At 43.8% G+C, this 16,070-nt stretch overlaps 1 protein-coding gene across 1 annotated transcript; it reads left to right on the forward strand.

Moving 5' to 3' along the window:
- The first annotated feature begins 1,045 nt into the window (after nt 1-1,045).
- NFE2L3 (NFE2 like bZIP transcription factor 3) lies at nt 1,046-14,287 on the forward strand. Its single transcript, XM_054161285.1, has 5 exons — nt 1,046-1,183; nt 1,228-1,383; nt 8,558-8,659; nt 10,001-10,084; nt 12,831-14,287. The coding sequence occupies exons 1-5, from the start codon at nt 1,046-1,048 to the stop codon at nt 14,037-14,039; spliced, it is 1,689 nt and encodes a 562-aa protein (XP_054017260.1). The 3' UTR covers nt 14,040-14,287.
- The last annotated feature ends 1,783 nt before the right edge of the window (nt 14,288-16,070 follow it).

The raw sequence follows: 16,070 nt of genomic DNA on the forward strand, positions 1-16,070 counted from the left end.
TCCTGAATTTAGCTTAGGTCACATATAATTATCATCCTTTTTTTTTTTAACAACAAAATAAATATTGTTGCCTTCAGTTATGCTTTGAGTTAAAAAGTTAAAAGCTCTCTCTGGCATGGGGAAAAACCTGGTAATGGAAGACCCTAGCAGCTTCCAGTTGATCTGGGTCTTTGAAAGAAAACTTTTTTGTTTTTTAAAAGAAAAACACAGACCGAAAAAAAAAAGGGTAAAAACCCCAACCAAAAAAAAAGGGCAAAACCCCCAAAACACACCAAACAAAAACAAAGGAAAAAAAACACCCACCTAAACAAACAAAACCCCAACCCACCCCAAAACACAAACAAACAAAAACGTCAAATGAAAAAAATTATTGGAATTCAAGAAACTAAGATGCAAGAAAATGATAGGAGGATTGTAATACACCCATTGCACAGTATCACAGCGGGCACAACGAGAAAAGGGGAATGTCACCCATGATAACAGATAAATGAGAAACTGCACCCATCCCACACAGAGTTATCACTGGAGAAGTGACTCTTTCCGGGTCTGCCCAAACAGCTTTATGCCACAGACGTGCTAAACCAAGTCTGAAACACTCAGATAAGTAAAAGCGATGAGCAGTGGTGAAAGGCCTTTTCAGAGGAGAGAATAAAACCGCTAGAAAAGATAACTAGGATGGGTGAAAGTAAGTTCATGTAGCGCTAAGTAGAAATGCTGTGGAAAATGCCGGTGGGAAACAGGGGGAAAGCAAAGGCTCTGCATAGGTATTTAGATACCAGGCTGACTGAAATTAAAACCTGTACCTGGTTGTTGTTTGTTTGGGGGGTGGGGAGGAGGAAGAAGGAGAATGTTTACTACCAGAGGGGCAAGTAGAGAATATAATTTTTTTTATATAACCTTTTAAAAATATATTTATTTTCCCTCTCCTCTAGTACTTTCTAACTCGTCTCTTTTTTTTTCTAGTCCACTCCAGCGACCGTCAGCTTTTGCTCCCTCCGGGCACGCAGGAAACCCCCAGGACGCAGGTGGGGTGCGGGGGTAAGGGATGCCGACGCCCCTGTTCCGCATCCCGCTCCCTGTCCCGCATCTCCGACCCGCCCTCGTTCTTCCTCCTGAGCGGGGACAGGGCCGGTCCGGCGGCAGGGAGGGGGATATACGGAGCGGGGCCGGGCCGGAGGGCAGGGTTTGTGCCTACTGCGGCAGTTCGTTTGCCTCACGCATTTCAAGGAGCGCGTCGGCTGCGGGGCCCCTGCCGGCAAGCTGCCATGGGTCACCGACTCTCCCGAGCTTCCTTGGGTTCCGCTGCCAGCCGGACCTACCCCGGTGGGTGTCCGCCTCGGCCCCGGGAGAGCGGCGGCGCCCGATGCTGCCCGTCCTGCCCGGGTGAGTCGCTCTGCGCTCAGCCGCGGGAAGAGAACGGGGCAGCGGCGGCCCCATGGCGGAGGTAAGGGCGGAGGCGGCGGCAGCGGCAGCTGCGGCAGCTGCGGAATGGCCCTGGGGACGGGAGAGACGTGTGCTGATCCGCCCGGGCAGGCAGGGGCAGAAGGGGGCTCCCGGATATGCTGTGCTGTCTCGGCCGAGCAAGGAGCCCCTGCGCCTTATGTCCGTTTGGGCGGTCTGGGCGTGTCGGTATAAGGCGAGCTGTGAGGACGCGAAGGAGGAAGCTCTTCTGAACCATGTCCACCAAAAAGAAGAGAAGCACTTCCAGAAGGGAGCAGGACTGGCCTGTACAAGTTCCCCTCCTGCAGTGGGCTCCCGTCTCGGAAAGGGGTCCCAGGCACCGGGGTGCGCTGCAACCCAGGCGGCAGGTTGGCGCTGTGCTGTACCGCCACGGAGCCTCCTGCTCACGGGGCAGCTGGTGGCTCTCCGAGCACCGGAGCGGGGTCAGCGCATCGGAGAAACGCTTGTCCCTAGCACCGCGCGTCACCTGCAAGGCAGGGCTGCAGGTCCAGGGCTGACAGCTCGGCTTGGCATTTCCTCCGGAATCACCTTAGTTTTCGTCGTGCGAGCATGAAGGCAACTCCAGAATGGCATGTGGCAGCAGAAATGCAGCTTTTCAGTGCTCCATGATGAAGCAAAACGGCACTCCTCGCCTTGGGGAAGAGCACACGTATGTTGCAGTCCGGTAACGACACTAGCCAGCAACATTCCTGACATCTTGGGAGTTTTGCTGCGTGCCAGGGCTAACCTCCAGCCTGGTTGTATCTGCCTCTGTTTTCAGTGTGGCATCTAGAGCAATACACTCAGGCAGTTAAGTACCCAGCAGCAGTGGCCCGTTTTTCTGTTTTGGTTGCACAACATGCAGTCCTTGCATGCTGGTAACTGGAAGATGAGCTGAGCCATTCAGCTGTAAGGGCTAATTTTGGGAGTTAAGGCACTAGTGGGCATAGTCCTTAATTTTTCCAGAGTAGTTTGTGCAGATACACTGTGCAGATAGAGAAGGTGCAGTAATGCCATGATAGTGGTTTTGTGATACTGATGTTCAGTACTTTTTGAAATGCCAAGTTGAATTAACAAGATTTTTTTCCAGTTGGTTTTGAACTGTTATGAATAGCTGGTTGTTATGAATGAATGTCCCAGCTTGAACTGGTAATGGTAAATTTCTTGTAGGTTCTTTTTTACCTTGTTCCCTTTTCTCTCTCTCTCCCTTCCCCTGCCATGTGCTAGCTTGGTTATTTTCCTAGTAGTTACAAATCTAGTTCCAGCGTCTTAACTTCAAGGGATCACTCATTTCAGTGGAGACATGATTCATTTCTTTGCTGAATAGAAGTCTAGGCCTCTCTCTCAAGTACATTTTGTTAAAGAATGATTGGAGCAAGATAAGGCAGTATTAAGTTCTTAACCTAAAATGCAAATGGGCTTCTAAGTGAACACCCCTGTGTCTCTTCCACCAGACTTCTTTTGAAGTGCATGACAGGTCCAAAACATGGAAAAAAAAAACCAAAGGAAAAAGTTGGTCTTGTTTTAAAGGTGACCCCTGTAGGTTTGAGTAAGTCCACTTGTGCTGTCAAAATGTTACTGCAACAGTATAATGGATTGCAAAGTGGTTTAGCTGATTTATAACCTTCATTTTGCTTTTTGTGAAAGTAGAGCACAGCTATTTTTAGCATTTCTCATATCCCCTGCAGATCAGGGCAAGGAGGCTGTGTAAACAGATGAAAGTGATTGCTTTGCTCTGCTCAGTAGTGTGGGATTGGGTGATGTTCTGAAAAGTTAGCAGCAGGATTCACCCGACCCTGGATTAGTTTCTTCATTGGGCTCTAGTTCCCTGCTGAGAACATCTCGGGCAACACATTGCAAGCTGTTGATCCTCATCCTTAGGGAACTGGTATTTAAAACCATTCTGGAAGACCACTGCTGATGGAAAACAAAATTGATCCAGTGGTGGAAGCGTGCTGTTGGAGCATGCTAAACTGCATAGGGTTGGCTGGCCTGTTTTCCTACTCTGTGCTAAGGTGAGTAGTGGTGCAGTGTTAGGATGGCCTGAGCAATTCAGCTTTGTCAAGGAGTAAAGCAAACAGGTGGATTCTTACATTCAACTTCCTGCCTTACAGACTGGGCTCAACCCTAGACTTTGTATTCACTGTGTTCCCAGCAAGTGATCTACACTAGATTCTGTGGTCCTGCTCTGGCAGGGAGGGTTGGACTTGGGTCCATTACAACCCCTAGCATCCTGTGATCCTTGTAGCCCTGAGCTGTGTAGTTTTAGCCCTGTTTGCTAACTGCATGGTGATCAATAGCTGAAACCAGTTTGCTTATGCTTTCTTCTGCTGCTAGAGAGGGCTGGTGTTCACCCATCCAATGCACCACCATAGACCTATTCATATTTTGATGTTGTTACAGGTTCTACTCTCTCATGAGGTTTTATAGACAATAAATAATGTATGGGTGTGGGAAGCAAGGGAAACTGTTACGTGGAGGGATAGTTTGATGTACAGTGTACCCAGATCATGCTGAGATCAATACTCTGAGGTGATTAAAGGGAAGCTGAAGACTCTATTTTTAACATAGTAAGAAATCCTGGAAACCTGCCAGAGCAGGCAGCAGCCTTCCAATTAAGAGTAGGCCAGACCCCCCCAAAATCATACTTGCTCTCATATCCATATTGATTCCTGGACCACCCTAAGCAGCATGTTTGACATAAATTACTATTTTTCCTATTCCAAAGACAAAATGAAGCCTATTTTTTTAACTTACAATGAGTTGTGCCTTAGGGGAAGGCCAGATGCCCAGTTGGAGCCCAGCTGTCCAGCCTACAAGGCTGGTGGATAATTTTTTCTCAGGCTGTTCTCTAGACCCACTAAAACTAGTAAGTGGCAGAAGGAAGATTAGAGTTTGAGGTGTTTGGGGAAGCTGAGTGTGGTGTGTGTGTTTGTTTTTAATGGGAGCTGTAGTGTAAATCTGTCTTGTGCTTGCATAGAAATTGTTCCAAATGCAAAGCAAAGGTTGTCCTCAGGTAGGTTTGCAGTTTACTGCTTGGAAATGGCGTGCTGTGGGAGGTGTGAGCTTTCACACCCTCCAGTGGTAGAAGCAGAAAGGCTGCTGCAATAAATGGGTTTGGCACTAATATTAAGTCTTTACAATTAGCAAAATTTCAGCTTTTTCTGTGTGTAAAGACAAACCACATGTGGTCTTGGTCTGGCTCTTGCGTTCATAGGGCTATTACTATAACTCAATTACTGTTTATTAATGCAAAGTAAGCATTCAGCCTGGAGAAGAGGAGACTTAGAGGGGACCTTATCACTCTCTACAGCTACCTAAAAGGAAGCTGTAGTCAGGTGGGGGTCAGGTTCTTCTCCCAGGCAACTTGTGACAGGACAAGAAGGTTATGGCATGAAGCTGCACCAAGAGAGGCTTAGGTTGGATATTAGGAAGCACTTTCTCAGAGAAAGGCTGATTAGGCACTGGGATGGACTGCCCAGGGAGGTGGTGGAGTTGCCATCACTGGAAGTGTTTAAGAAAAGTTCAGATGTGGCACTTGGTGGCATGGTTTAGCTGATGTGATAGTGGTAGGTCATAGGCTGGGCTTGATGATCTCAGAGGTCTTTTCCAGCCTCAAAAATTCTGTGATTCTGTGATCAAGGCAGAAACACTAAGTGGGGCAATGCAGTACTGAACAGTTTTTATGCCTAATCCTTTTTGTCATTAGATGTGTATTCAGGCTGCAAAATTAGCTATCTTTAAAGAAATGCCTGATTAAAAAATATGATATGACTGTTTCTAGGGGAGGCACTCCTCCTATTCTCCCCACAGTAGTAGCCCAGCAATCTCAATCCCAAGAAAGGCACAGTCATGGAAAGAAGTGTGCAGTTGTTGAGCAGTACTTTTCAGATGTTCTTCATTACTGGAAAAGATTTAACAAGCTGGTGGGAAGTGTAATGTCAGAGAGTAAATCTTAACAGCATAAACCTGGGGATTTTTGTTAAAAGCTCAAACTGAGAACTGAAGGTGAAAGGGTGCTGGTTGTGTTATGTCATTTCTGTAGTTCCACTGAAATGATCCCATAGGTAGACACTGGTGTTATGAACCATCTTACAGGCATTGTATCTACCCCACCATTGTTGTGAAAAGCTGGTCACAGGGCCTGCTCATAGAATCACAGAATCATAAAATCATAGAATCAACAAAGTTGGAAAAGACCTCAAAGATCATCAAGTCCAACCTTTCACCCAAGACCTCATGACTGCTAGGCCATGGCACCAAGTGCCACGTCCAGTCCCCTCTTGAACACCTCATACTCTGCCTTAGCAGCAGCAGCTGATTTCTAGGCAACTCAGCTCAGGAGGAGCTGCTGAAGGCCTTCAATGGTAGTTGTTCCTGACTTCTTATCTGCTTATGATGATGATGATGATGAATTTTATTATTTAGGATGGTAACAGATCATGTTAATTTGTCAAGTATTAGGTTGGTTCTTCGTAAAATTAAAGACTAGCCCTGCCTGATCTTGCAAATGTGATTATGGGACTAGTTTCATGCCTGTGAATAGCTCCACTGAACTCATGAATAGTGTAGTTGGCAAGCAGCTAGTTACCATGTTTTCAGTACCTTACATACTGATTTCTTTCTTCTGCTGTTTTACTGCATAGACAAAACAGGGGGGGGGGGGGTGTTTAGGAAAGTAAATTTGCTTTCTCCTATTTGGTAATAACAAGTCATTTGGTCATTTCCAACTGCAGCTGACAAAGACATAATGTATTGGAGTATCATTTTTAATAACTGGAAATTGTGTTAGACATCCCTGAAGGGAAGTACCTCATACATCAGACTGACAGACAAGTGCCCTGTATATTTATTTGCTGTTAGAAATCATTGTTTATAAAATCAAAGTTCCCTTCCAGCCCTTGAAAAGAAAGTACAAAAAAATGGAAAAAGCCAAGAAAGAAAGATTAATTTTCACAATTAAACAAGGTTTTAATAAAAATGAAATGAATATAACTCTATTTTCAAATTAGATTGACTTTTCCTCTGTAGTCTTATTTTTATACCTCCTTATATTTAGGTTTTATTGTGGTTTGTATGTAACTTTAAAAAAAATAATCTCTTGCACATTTTGTTGACTGCTGCAGCTGCTGTTTTCATCACAGAATCATAGAATGGTCCAGGCCAGAAGGGACCTCCAAAGGCCATCCAGTCCTATCTCCCTGCAGTCAGCAGGGGCATCCCCAACTAGATCAGGTTGCCCAGAGCCTCATCGAGCATCACCTTGAATATCTTCAGGGAAGGAGCCTCAACCACCTCCCTGGGCAACCTGTTCCAGTGTTCCATCACCTTCATAGTGAAGAACTTCCTTCAGTTACCCAATCTAAATCTGCTCCTCTCTGGTTTGAAGCCATTGGCCCTTGTCTTGTCACTGCAGGCCTTTGCAAAGTCTCTCCCCATCCTTCCTGTAGCCCCCTTCACGTACTGGAAGGCTGCTATTGGGTCTCCCCAGAGCTTCCTCTTCTCCAGATTGAACAACCCAAGCTCCTTCAGCCTGTCTTCATAATATAATGTATGCTTTCATATAAAACTTACAAAGTTGTCCTGGTTTTGGCTGGGATAGAATTAATTTCTTCCTAGTAGCTGGTACAATGCTGTGTTTTGGATTTAGTGTGAGAGTAATGCTGATAACACACTGATGTTTTACGTGTTGCTAAGTAGTGCTTGCTGTAAGTCAAGGACTTTAAAGCTTCTTGTGCCCTGCCAATGAGAGGGGTACAATAAGCTAGGAGGGGACACAGCCAGGACAAGCTGGTCAGAGGGATACTCCATACCTTGGGATGTTACACCCAGTATATAAACCCGGGGAAGTTAGTTGGGAGGGGCAGATTGCTGCTGAGAAGCTGGCTGTGGGTGGGACAGTGGGTGCTGAGCAATTGCCCTGTGCATTACTTGTTTTTAATTGGGTTTTATTTCACTCTCTTTTTATCACCTTCATTTTCATTGCAATTATTATTGTTACTATTAAAAAATAATCTCTGTTTTTAAACTGTTCTTTGTCTCCAGGTTTTAACATGTTTTCAGTTTTCCTCCTCATCCCACTAGGGAGTGGGGAGCGAGGAGTGGAGGAGCAGCTGTGTGGTGCTTAGTTGCTGGCTGGGGTTAAGCCAAAACAAAAGTGCATCTGTTGTGACTTTTAGAACAGGACACTATCTTGTTACATTTGCTGCTGTTTGAGTTTGGTTCTTCTGCTCCTGCCATAGCATTTTGCTGGGGATATACAAAACTAATGCAGTGTGGCTACGTGTTTTTTCTGGCTGTTGCTTCACCTGGTTTCACATTTTAATAAGTCAGACCTTCCCTGTAAAAGCTGAACTACTGAAGTTCTTAAAAATAGAGATATGGAAAGTTCTTCTTAATGATTTCATCTTATCCTAGCAATACCCCAGGCCTATAACCAAACAAGCAAACAAACAAACAAGTCTGCTGATATAGACGGAATATAACTTGACAAATGGTTTTGAAACTACTAGATCAGAACAATTTCATTGCTGGAGATGGGGAAAAAACAAACAAACAAACAAACAAACAAACAAACCCCAACATAATTTGGATAAATGGGAACTGAGTATTAACATGGAAATAAATGATGGGGAAACAGAGCTGCTATTACAGTACATATTAATGTGATTGCTTTCCTGAAAGAAAAGGCAAGGGATTTTGCTGAATGGCCATGGAAAATTATCTTTATAAGGATCCCATCACTGAGTATATATCTGGCTCAAATCTGTTGTGAAATGACATCCAAAAGACACTGATAGCCCAAACTTTCCATGAAATCACATCCTTGTGTATCTGGTAGAAGAATTTGTTTCCAGTGTTCATGAATGTGTTTGCACCACAGACAGGTTCAGGGCCTGGGCAGTTAAAGAGGAGGTGGTGTCTGCACTCCTGACCTGGGTGGTCTCATTCTGCCCCCAAAGTCTGCAGAGTCAGTTCACCCACATGAATTAACTAGTCAGTGTATATTTTATTTTAAATGCTGTAGGTGTAGGGAAGGGTGTGGGGGGGAAGTGCATTTAAAAGATTAATTTTGACAGTGTGTTTCTTAATAGAATTGTTCTCTTTGTGTCTTCAGGATGTTGACCTGAAAGCATATCAAGAAGCTTTGGATAACTACTGTCCACACCAAGGAGGTGATCAGCTGGAACTGCAAGAGGATGAGGAAGACACAAATCAGGTACATTGTGGAAAAGTGGAAGAAGGGAAAGCTGTAAAGAGGAAGTGAGGAAGAATATAGATCTTGTCACTGAGATAGAGTAGTGGAAGAAAGAGAGTAAGTGATTCTGAAAGTAGTATTTGATTTCCTCTTTTCATTTGGAGTGTCCTTTGCAAGGGCAGGAAAGAAACAGTGACTGCAGATGATGATTTGTGAATGATGCCCTTGTACACCTTCTCAAAACTTGCCTCCCCCAGTGTTGTTTATGTAGCTGAAACATTCTAAAGTTTACAGAAATCACTTGCAAGTAATCATTTTGCAGTTTGGTTCTATTTTCCTCATCATGAAGGTGTGTTTGTGGGCAAGGATGATGGGGTTTTTTTGGCCTACAAACACTTCAGACATGGATGCTAAATTGTACTGATGTAAAGCTTGATAATCAGATGCAGAGTTACATTTGGGAAACAGGATTGTTCAGATCTTAACATGTGTGTTGTAATGAGAAGGAAGGAAACAATAATGTTAAATCAAAATGGGTGCACTGTGGGTTTTGTTCTCAGAGCTACAATGAAAAAAGCACTCGTCCTTCTTGAGACCTTGTAAAGAACTGAGACACTGGGCTTCCTGCCAGCCCCTCTGTTTTCATTAGGATAGAATACAATTAACCAGGTTGGAAAAGACCTTTGAGATCATCAAGACCAACCTATCATCCAGCACTATCTAATAAACTAACCATGGCACCAAGCACCCCATCCAGTCTCTTTCTAAACACTTCCAGTGATGGTGACTCCACCACCTCCCTGGGCAGCCCATTCCAATGGGCAATCACTCTCTCCATGAAGAACTTCTTCCCAATATCCAGCCTAGACCTCCCCTGGCACAGCTTGAGACTGTGTCCTCTTGTTCTGATGCTGGTTGCCTGGGAGAAGAGACCAACCCCCACCTGGCTACAACCTCCCTTCAGGTAGCAATAAGCAATAAGGTCTCCCCTGATCCTCCTCTTCTCCAGGCTAAATAATCCCAGCTCCCTCAGCCTCTCCTCATAGGGCTTGTGCTCCAAACCCCTCACCAGCTTTGTTTGCCACTGCCCTGCAGCTAGGCTTATTAACATAGTTGATTTTTCACAGTGGTGGGTAGGAGCAGTCTCAGGAGAGGAGGAAAGACCAGTTCTGCAGGCTGCTCTTGCCATGAAGTCACTCTGCTCACTCTATCAGCATTACACTTCTGGATGAAGACTCGATGGCAGGGTTAGCAGCAGCATTTCACAGATCTGTGCTCTGCTTCCTCTCAGACTTAGAATTTTTGTCCCCTTTATGTAAAGTAACTGTGCTTTACAAAGCTTTTCTGCTTCTTCTGTTACAGAGTAACCACAACTGTGGAGATTCCCTTTTCTCCTTAGAGGGCTGTTTCCAGCTTCTGTCATCACAGATGGAAAACATGCTAGAGGTAAATGGAAAAGCACATGTATTGCTGATGAACCGGGATACAGTCAGTGATTACTGCATAATGACTTACTGAGTTTTCATAGAATAGAATCATAGACTCAACCAGGTTGGAAAAGACTTCAGAGATCATCAAGTCCAACCTATTACCTAATACCTAACACCTCATCACAATAAAACCATGGCTTCAAGTGCCACATCCAATCCCTTTTTGAACACCTCCAGGGACAGGGACTCCACCACCTCCCTGGGCAGCACATTCCACTGGCCAATTACTCTTTCTGTGACAAACTTTCTCCTCACCTTGAGCTTAAACTTCCCCTGGTGCAGCTTGAGACTGTGTCCTCTTGTTCTGGTGCTGGTTGCCTGGGAGGAGAGACCAACCCCCACCTGTCTACAACCTCCTTTCAGGAAGCTGCAGGGAGCAATAAGATCTCCCCTGAGTCTCCTCTTCTCCAGGCTAAACATCCCCAGCTCCCTCAGCCTCTCCTCATAGGGCTTGTGCTCGAGGCCTCTCACCAGCCTCATTGCCCTTCTCTGGACACATTCAAATGTCTCACTGTCCTGTCTAATTAAAAAACCACAACCAGAAAACACAACAGTGAATATATCAACAAATCAATGCAGTAAAACTTACCTGAAGACATTAAAGACATTGCTATTCACCTTTTACAGCAGCTGTCATTGGCTCTACTCAAAAAATTTTCCCCAGTAATTTGTCTGGGATTTCAAAACTGTAAAGTCTTGTCTTCTCTGTCACCTGGTGTTCAAAGTTGGAATGGAGATTCTGGACAACTTAATTCCCTTTCTCAAACCTAATTCCAATCTGTACTTACCCAGTAGCTCTTAGTGTGTTTCTCTAGAACAACATTCAGTTATTAAGCAGTAGCAGCTATTAAGCAACTGCAGCCAAAGTTTCTGGAGTTTCTATAAATACAGGGTTAAATGCTTACAAGGCCTTACCTTCAAGCAGAACAGACCCATCTTTGCTGCAAATCAGGTTGGATAGCATAAGCAGAAACCCATTTTGTTTTCTTATTTTCTGGGCTTCTGAGACTGTTCTGTAATGTATGGTTGCCCATCTTCAGAAAAAAAAGCAGCTGTTGGAGTCTGTCTTCTGCAGATCATAGCTGCTGTCGTTAACCATTAAGCTACTGCCTACATTCCCATTTTTGGCAATACTGTAAGGACATCATACTTACATTTCCCTTTGTAGGACACTTACATGCTCCACTTTCCCTCTGGAACACCTTGTTTTACAAACCTCTTTGATAGTGCCTCCCAGCCCATAAATTAGCTTCCTTCTCTGTAGACATTTGGTAATGGATTGTACACTGACAAGCTTCAGAAGCTTATCAGTTCAGTTTTCCCTGTTCTTCATTCCCAATTTGAAAGGGATTTGGTTGTAGCCATTATGCTGCTATGTGGTTGCATATTTTATTTAAGATTATTAATGCACTACCATCTTGTGATAATCCACCTGCTGGAAATGGCTTGCCTGGTTTTATTCCAGCTGAAAATTCTTTTCACTGTGAGGGATTTTTTTAATGGTTGACTTCCTGAGAATATTTCTTCTCTAGGACTTAATTGAAACAGTAGCTTCATCTGTGTTGACTAAGGGGGTCTAGTACACAGTACCTGCCTAGGAGAAATAAGACTCTTCTGTTACATGAGCTCTGAGTAAACATAGTAGAGAACTTAAGAAGGTCTTTCTGGTACATCATTCCTTCCCTGTGAAAAATGCTTTTTGTTTTGTTCAGTCAGAAAAGTCCTTTCCTGCACCACACATCATACACTTCCTACTTAATGTATTTGTATGCTCAAGTTTATAGCATCTATTTATTCTGTGACTGTTCTACTTGTCAGCATGGGCTCTGATACAATCTTGTGTAGTAGCTTTGAACTTCTAAGACGCAACAGAACAGCTATAACCTTAAGCCCACCAAAATTGGGCCTTCATACTACTGAAGCATTTACTGTATGGACTTCAGGGCTGAAGCATCATGGAGTAGTCATTTAAAGTCAAGACATCCACAGGTGGGAGGCATGTTTCCTCCAAATTAGTCACTAAAGGAATTGAGTTGAAATCTGACTACAACAGACCTCGGTTAGGAAGGAGCCAAGCCAAATGTGGCAGCTCACAGCCCCAAAAGCTCTGTAAACTGTGAAAGGAAAGCAGTGAAAATGTGCCAGCATGACCTTAGCATTCCTGTCCTACTCCTCTTTTTTCCTCACGCCATTATTATCGTGGGTTAAGTCCTGCCAATGAGCTATTGATCTTGCTTACAATGTTCATTTGCTAACAGGACATCACCTTGAACCAGCTCACCCTGGAATCTGCTGATCATAAAGAGCATTACCAGGGAAGGGGCAGGACCACCCCTCCTAGAAGGACCTTTTCTTAAGACCATGTTATGTAGGCTGTAGCTTGATGTACACTTAGCAACAGTCTCACTTCTAACTCTTACCAGTCCCACACTGTCCTTCGCAAGTCCTCCTCCTCACATCCCTTTAGTCACTTTTCTCCTGCACCCTTCCTGCTTCCTCTAGCCCTATGCCAAGACAGGTTATGCCATATACAAATGGGAAACAGCATTTAGGGTAACTAATATTTTGACTTTAATAGATTTAAATAGTAGAACATTAAAAAAAATAATTGGTGAAGACTGTAGGTGAGGGATGTAGAGGCATATGTTTTATTAAAAGTCCCATTTCCCACCCTCCCCCCATACCCTCCCCTCATCTTCTAGGTGAATTTACTGGAGGATACACAAGTTGCTACTTCTGGTAGGGGCCAAGAACCATCATCCTCACACTACAATGTAAGTTTGGCCCAGACACTTTGCCACTATTTCAGTCCTCATGAGGCCACACTGCTGAAAACAGACCACCCGGTGGAACCACATTCAGAAACAAGGCATTCACAAAGGCAAGACTGTTGTCCTCAGTCAGACTCTAGTATCACAGATCCAGACTCGCTGCTTCATGGGTCACACTTGACAGGGCTGTTTCCAGCTACTGACTTTGGAAACCTAACTGCCCATGACAATGATTTTGATAAAATTAAATCAGTGTCTTTGGCTTTAGAGGACGGCTCTGATCCTATAGAAGTTTCTCAGCTTTTTGAAGAATCTGGCCTAGATTTGGCACTGTTTTTGAATTCAAGTCACAGCACTGCCTCTTACTCAATCAGCAGTGAAGGGGCTATTGGGTGCAACAGTGATACTAATTCTTCTTCTTCATGTGGCTTAGAAGCCATTGGTGGCCACAGCCAAGAACACACTAAGTATGACCATGTGGAACATCCAGGTGATTCAGAGTGTTCTAGAAAAGCCACACTCAAGCAGTTTCTACCTAAACACACTTACAGGCTGCCAAGTCAAGCAGCACCCACTCCAGTTCTTCATCAACAGCTGTGCATGAAGCCATCAAAGGAAGTAAAGGACAAGTGCTGTAACACAACTGATACAAAGCTCAGCAGTGATGAGCGCCCGGCCAACTCCCTGATGATACCATTTTCAGCTGAGGAAATTGTGAGCATGCCTGTGGACGCTTTCAACACCATGCTAGCAAAGAACCAGCTGACAGATACCCAGGTATCACTTCTGCGTGGCATCAGACGTCGTGGAAAAAACAAAGTCGCTGCCCAAAACTGTCGCAAACGCAAACTGAAGGCAATTCTGAAGTTGGAAGAAGCCGTGTGTAACCTTCAAACACAAAAGGAGAGCCTTAAAAAGGAGCACTCTCAGTGTAGCAGATCCATCAGCCGGCTGAAGCAACAGTTAAAAGGCTTGTACCGTGACATTTTCAGTCACCTGAAGGATGACCAAGGCAGACCTGTTAACCCCCGCCAGTATGTCATTCATTGCAGCAGTGAGGGCAGCCTTCTCCTAATACCCAAGTATTCAGTCAAACCAGAACAGACACAAGATAATGAAAAAGAGCAGAAACAAAAATAAGGTGGCTGAAGATCATAGATTTTATTTTTCCAATGGAATGCCAAGGGTATTTGTGTGAAGACCGGAGGCTGGTGATTACTGCATTACAGACAGGCGACTACATTTAAGGAGGAAGACTGCATGGCCAAGGGTCTGGCAAACCCAGACAATGGTGATGCTAGAATTGTGTACCAGCTGAGGCTTCTGAATGAGGAACTGCTTAGTTTTAATTGAAGGAGCTAGGCTAGTACCATAGGCGGAGTTACACAGACCTATGTAAAACTAGGAGTTTAATTCCTGTTGCTGAGGGAAGGAGAACATCAGTGTGGCAAAAGAACAAGCCTTAGATTGCACAGGGAAGAAAAATGTGTTTGGGTCTTCAGTACTTGATTCTTCATATACAAAGGGACCTTATTTTGGTTTAGCATTGAAAGAAAGAGCAGCTCAAGTTCATCTTCACATTCACTGTATTTCTAGGAGAGGCTTTGTATTTATCCAGAACCATTGTGCTGTTTTTAAACCATCTTCAAAGTTATGGATTTAATTTGTTTTAGATTTCCCCCAGATCATTAAACTAAATTAAATCAGACCAAATTACTATTTATCTGTACTTGTGCTAATGAGGTTACACTCTCATAGTTGCTTTCATGGAAGAGCTTTTGGGTTTAATATTTATTTATGCTATGAAAAAGACATTTCGTTCACTTAGGCACTTAGAACCACTTAGCCTTTTCCATTTTACAACTTGTAAAGGATCTGCAAAACAAAAGATGTCCTGAAAGACCTGCAATGAATGGCAAGAGGTCTATTAGTTTGCAAGATATTAACAACTAGATAGCAACACTCTTAATGTCATTTTGTATACAAACACCATGAAAGTGGTATTAAAAAAAGAAATAAACCCTTGGTCATGTCATGACAGCGTAGTAACTTCGTGGGCAGTATGCTAAAGCAGCACTTGGATCAAACACTTAAAAACTACACATCCACCTAATAGAAATTCAAAAGCCAAATGATACCATTTCAAGATAAGACTCTGCCATTAACATATAAAATCACATTTGCACTTGTGTTTCCAGTAACTGGTAGCATTAAGTGATTCTTGCTAAAGAGGGAGTGCAAAATGCACTGAATTACCACCGATTATTAGATCAGCCAGTTTGAAATATTTGCATTTTATACATACATAAAGAGTGCATCTGTCACCAAGTTTTGCCACAGCCTCACAGCAATAGGGTAAATTCACAGTGGAAACTCACGAGTGGCTCTCGCTGTTGGTTAAGCATTGGTGTGACGCGTACCTGTCTGAACGGGTATTCGCAAGGAATCTATCGAACCGCTAGTTCAGCAGCTTCAACCAAAACATGCAACAGGTACAGATGATGAATGTGAACTTTATTTCTAGTGTCACAGAAAAAAAAACAAACAATGAAACACCAGATTACATGTCCGAGTCAGCCCAGTTGTCGTGTTTTAATTGACACAAGCATTTAGAAGTCTCTGCACGACCTACGTACACAAATTCTGGTAAGCACCAAGAATGAGGCCCGTAAGTGACAAAACCCAAACCCCATGCATGTCTGGTTTAGGGCACTGCAACTCAAGTTTCTAGTCTTAGGATGAAAGGGAGGGAGAAAAGAAAGGAGAAAAGGGCCTTGTGATGCCCTGTCTTTCAGTACAGTCAGTGCTGCAGATGTTTGTAAAGCCAGCTGCCAACGAAGTGAAGCGAACAGCCCAACTGGGCAATACTTAGATGGTTAAATTTTGGCATACCCTGAAAATAAGGAAGCACGTTCCAACTCTGAATTTCAGCAAGCAACCCCAACAGTATGATGAGCCAGATAAAGAGATCACTCCCAACCCTATTCCATTCCATGTAAATTTACATATTATGAAGTATGATGAGCTGTCCTCAGCAAATGCCACTCATTATTGCTCCAAAATTGCATTTTTTACAACCTGGATTCCTGAGGTCAGCTAACAACTATACCTCTACAAAACCACCTGCTGGTGACACAACACAGAGCATGAAGTCTGGATGCACTATACACT

The sequence above is a fragment of the Dryobates pubescens genome, chromosome 4 (assembly GCF_014839835.1).
Source record: "Dryobates pubescens isolate bDryPub1 chromosome 4, bDryPub1.pri, whole genome shotgun sequence".
Lineage (NCBI taxonomy): Eukaryota > Metazoa > Chordata > Aves > Piciformes > Picidae > Dryobates > Dryobates pubescens.

Excerpts from the sequence above, each read along its gene's own strand:
- NFE2L3 (XM_054161285.1), top strand. The coding sequence starts at position 1,046 with ATGCCGACGCCCCTGTTCCGCATCCCGCTCCCTGTCCCGCATCTCCGA. Across the intron at positions 1,184-1,227 it reads GGGCCGGGCCGGAGGGCAGG|GAGCGCGTCGGCTGCGGGGC; the intron begins GTTTGTGCCTAC and ends ACGCATTTCAAG. Across the intron at positions 10,085-12,830 it reads AGATGGAAAACATGCTAGAG|GTGAATTTACTGGAGGATAC; the intron begins GTAAATGGAAAA and ends CTCATCTTCTAG.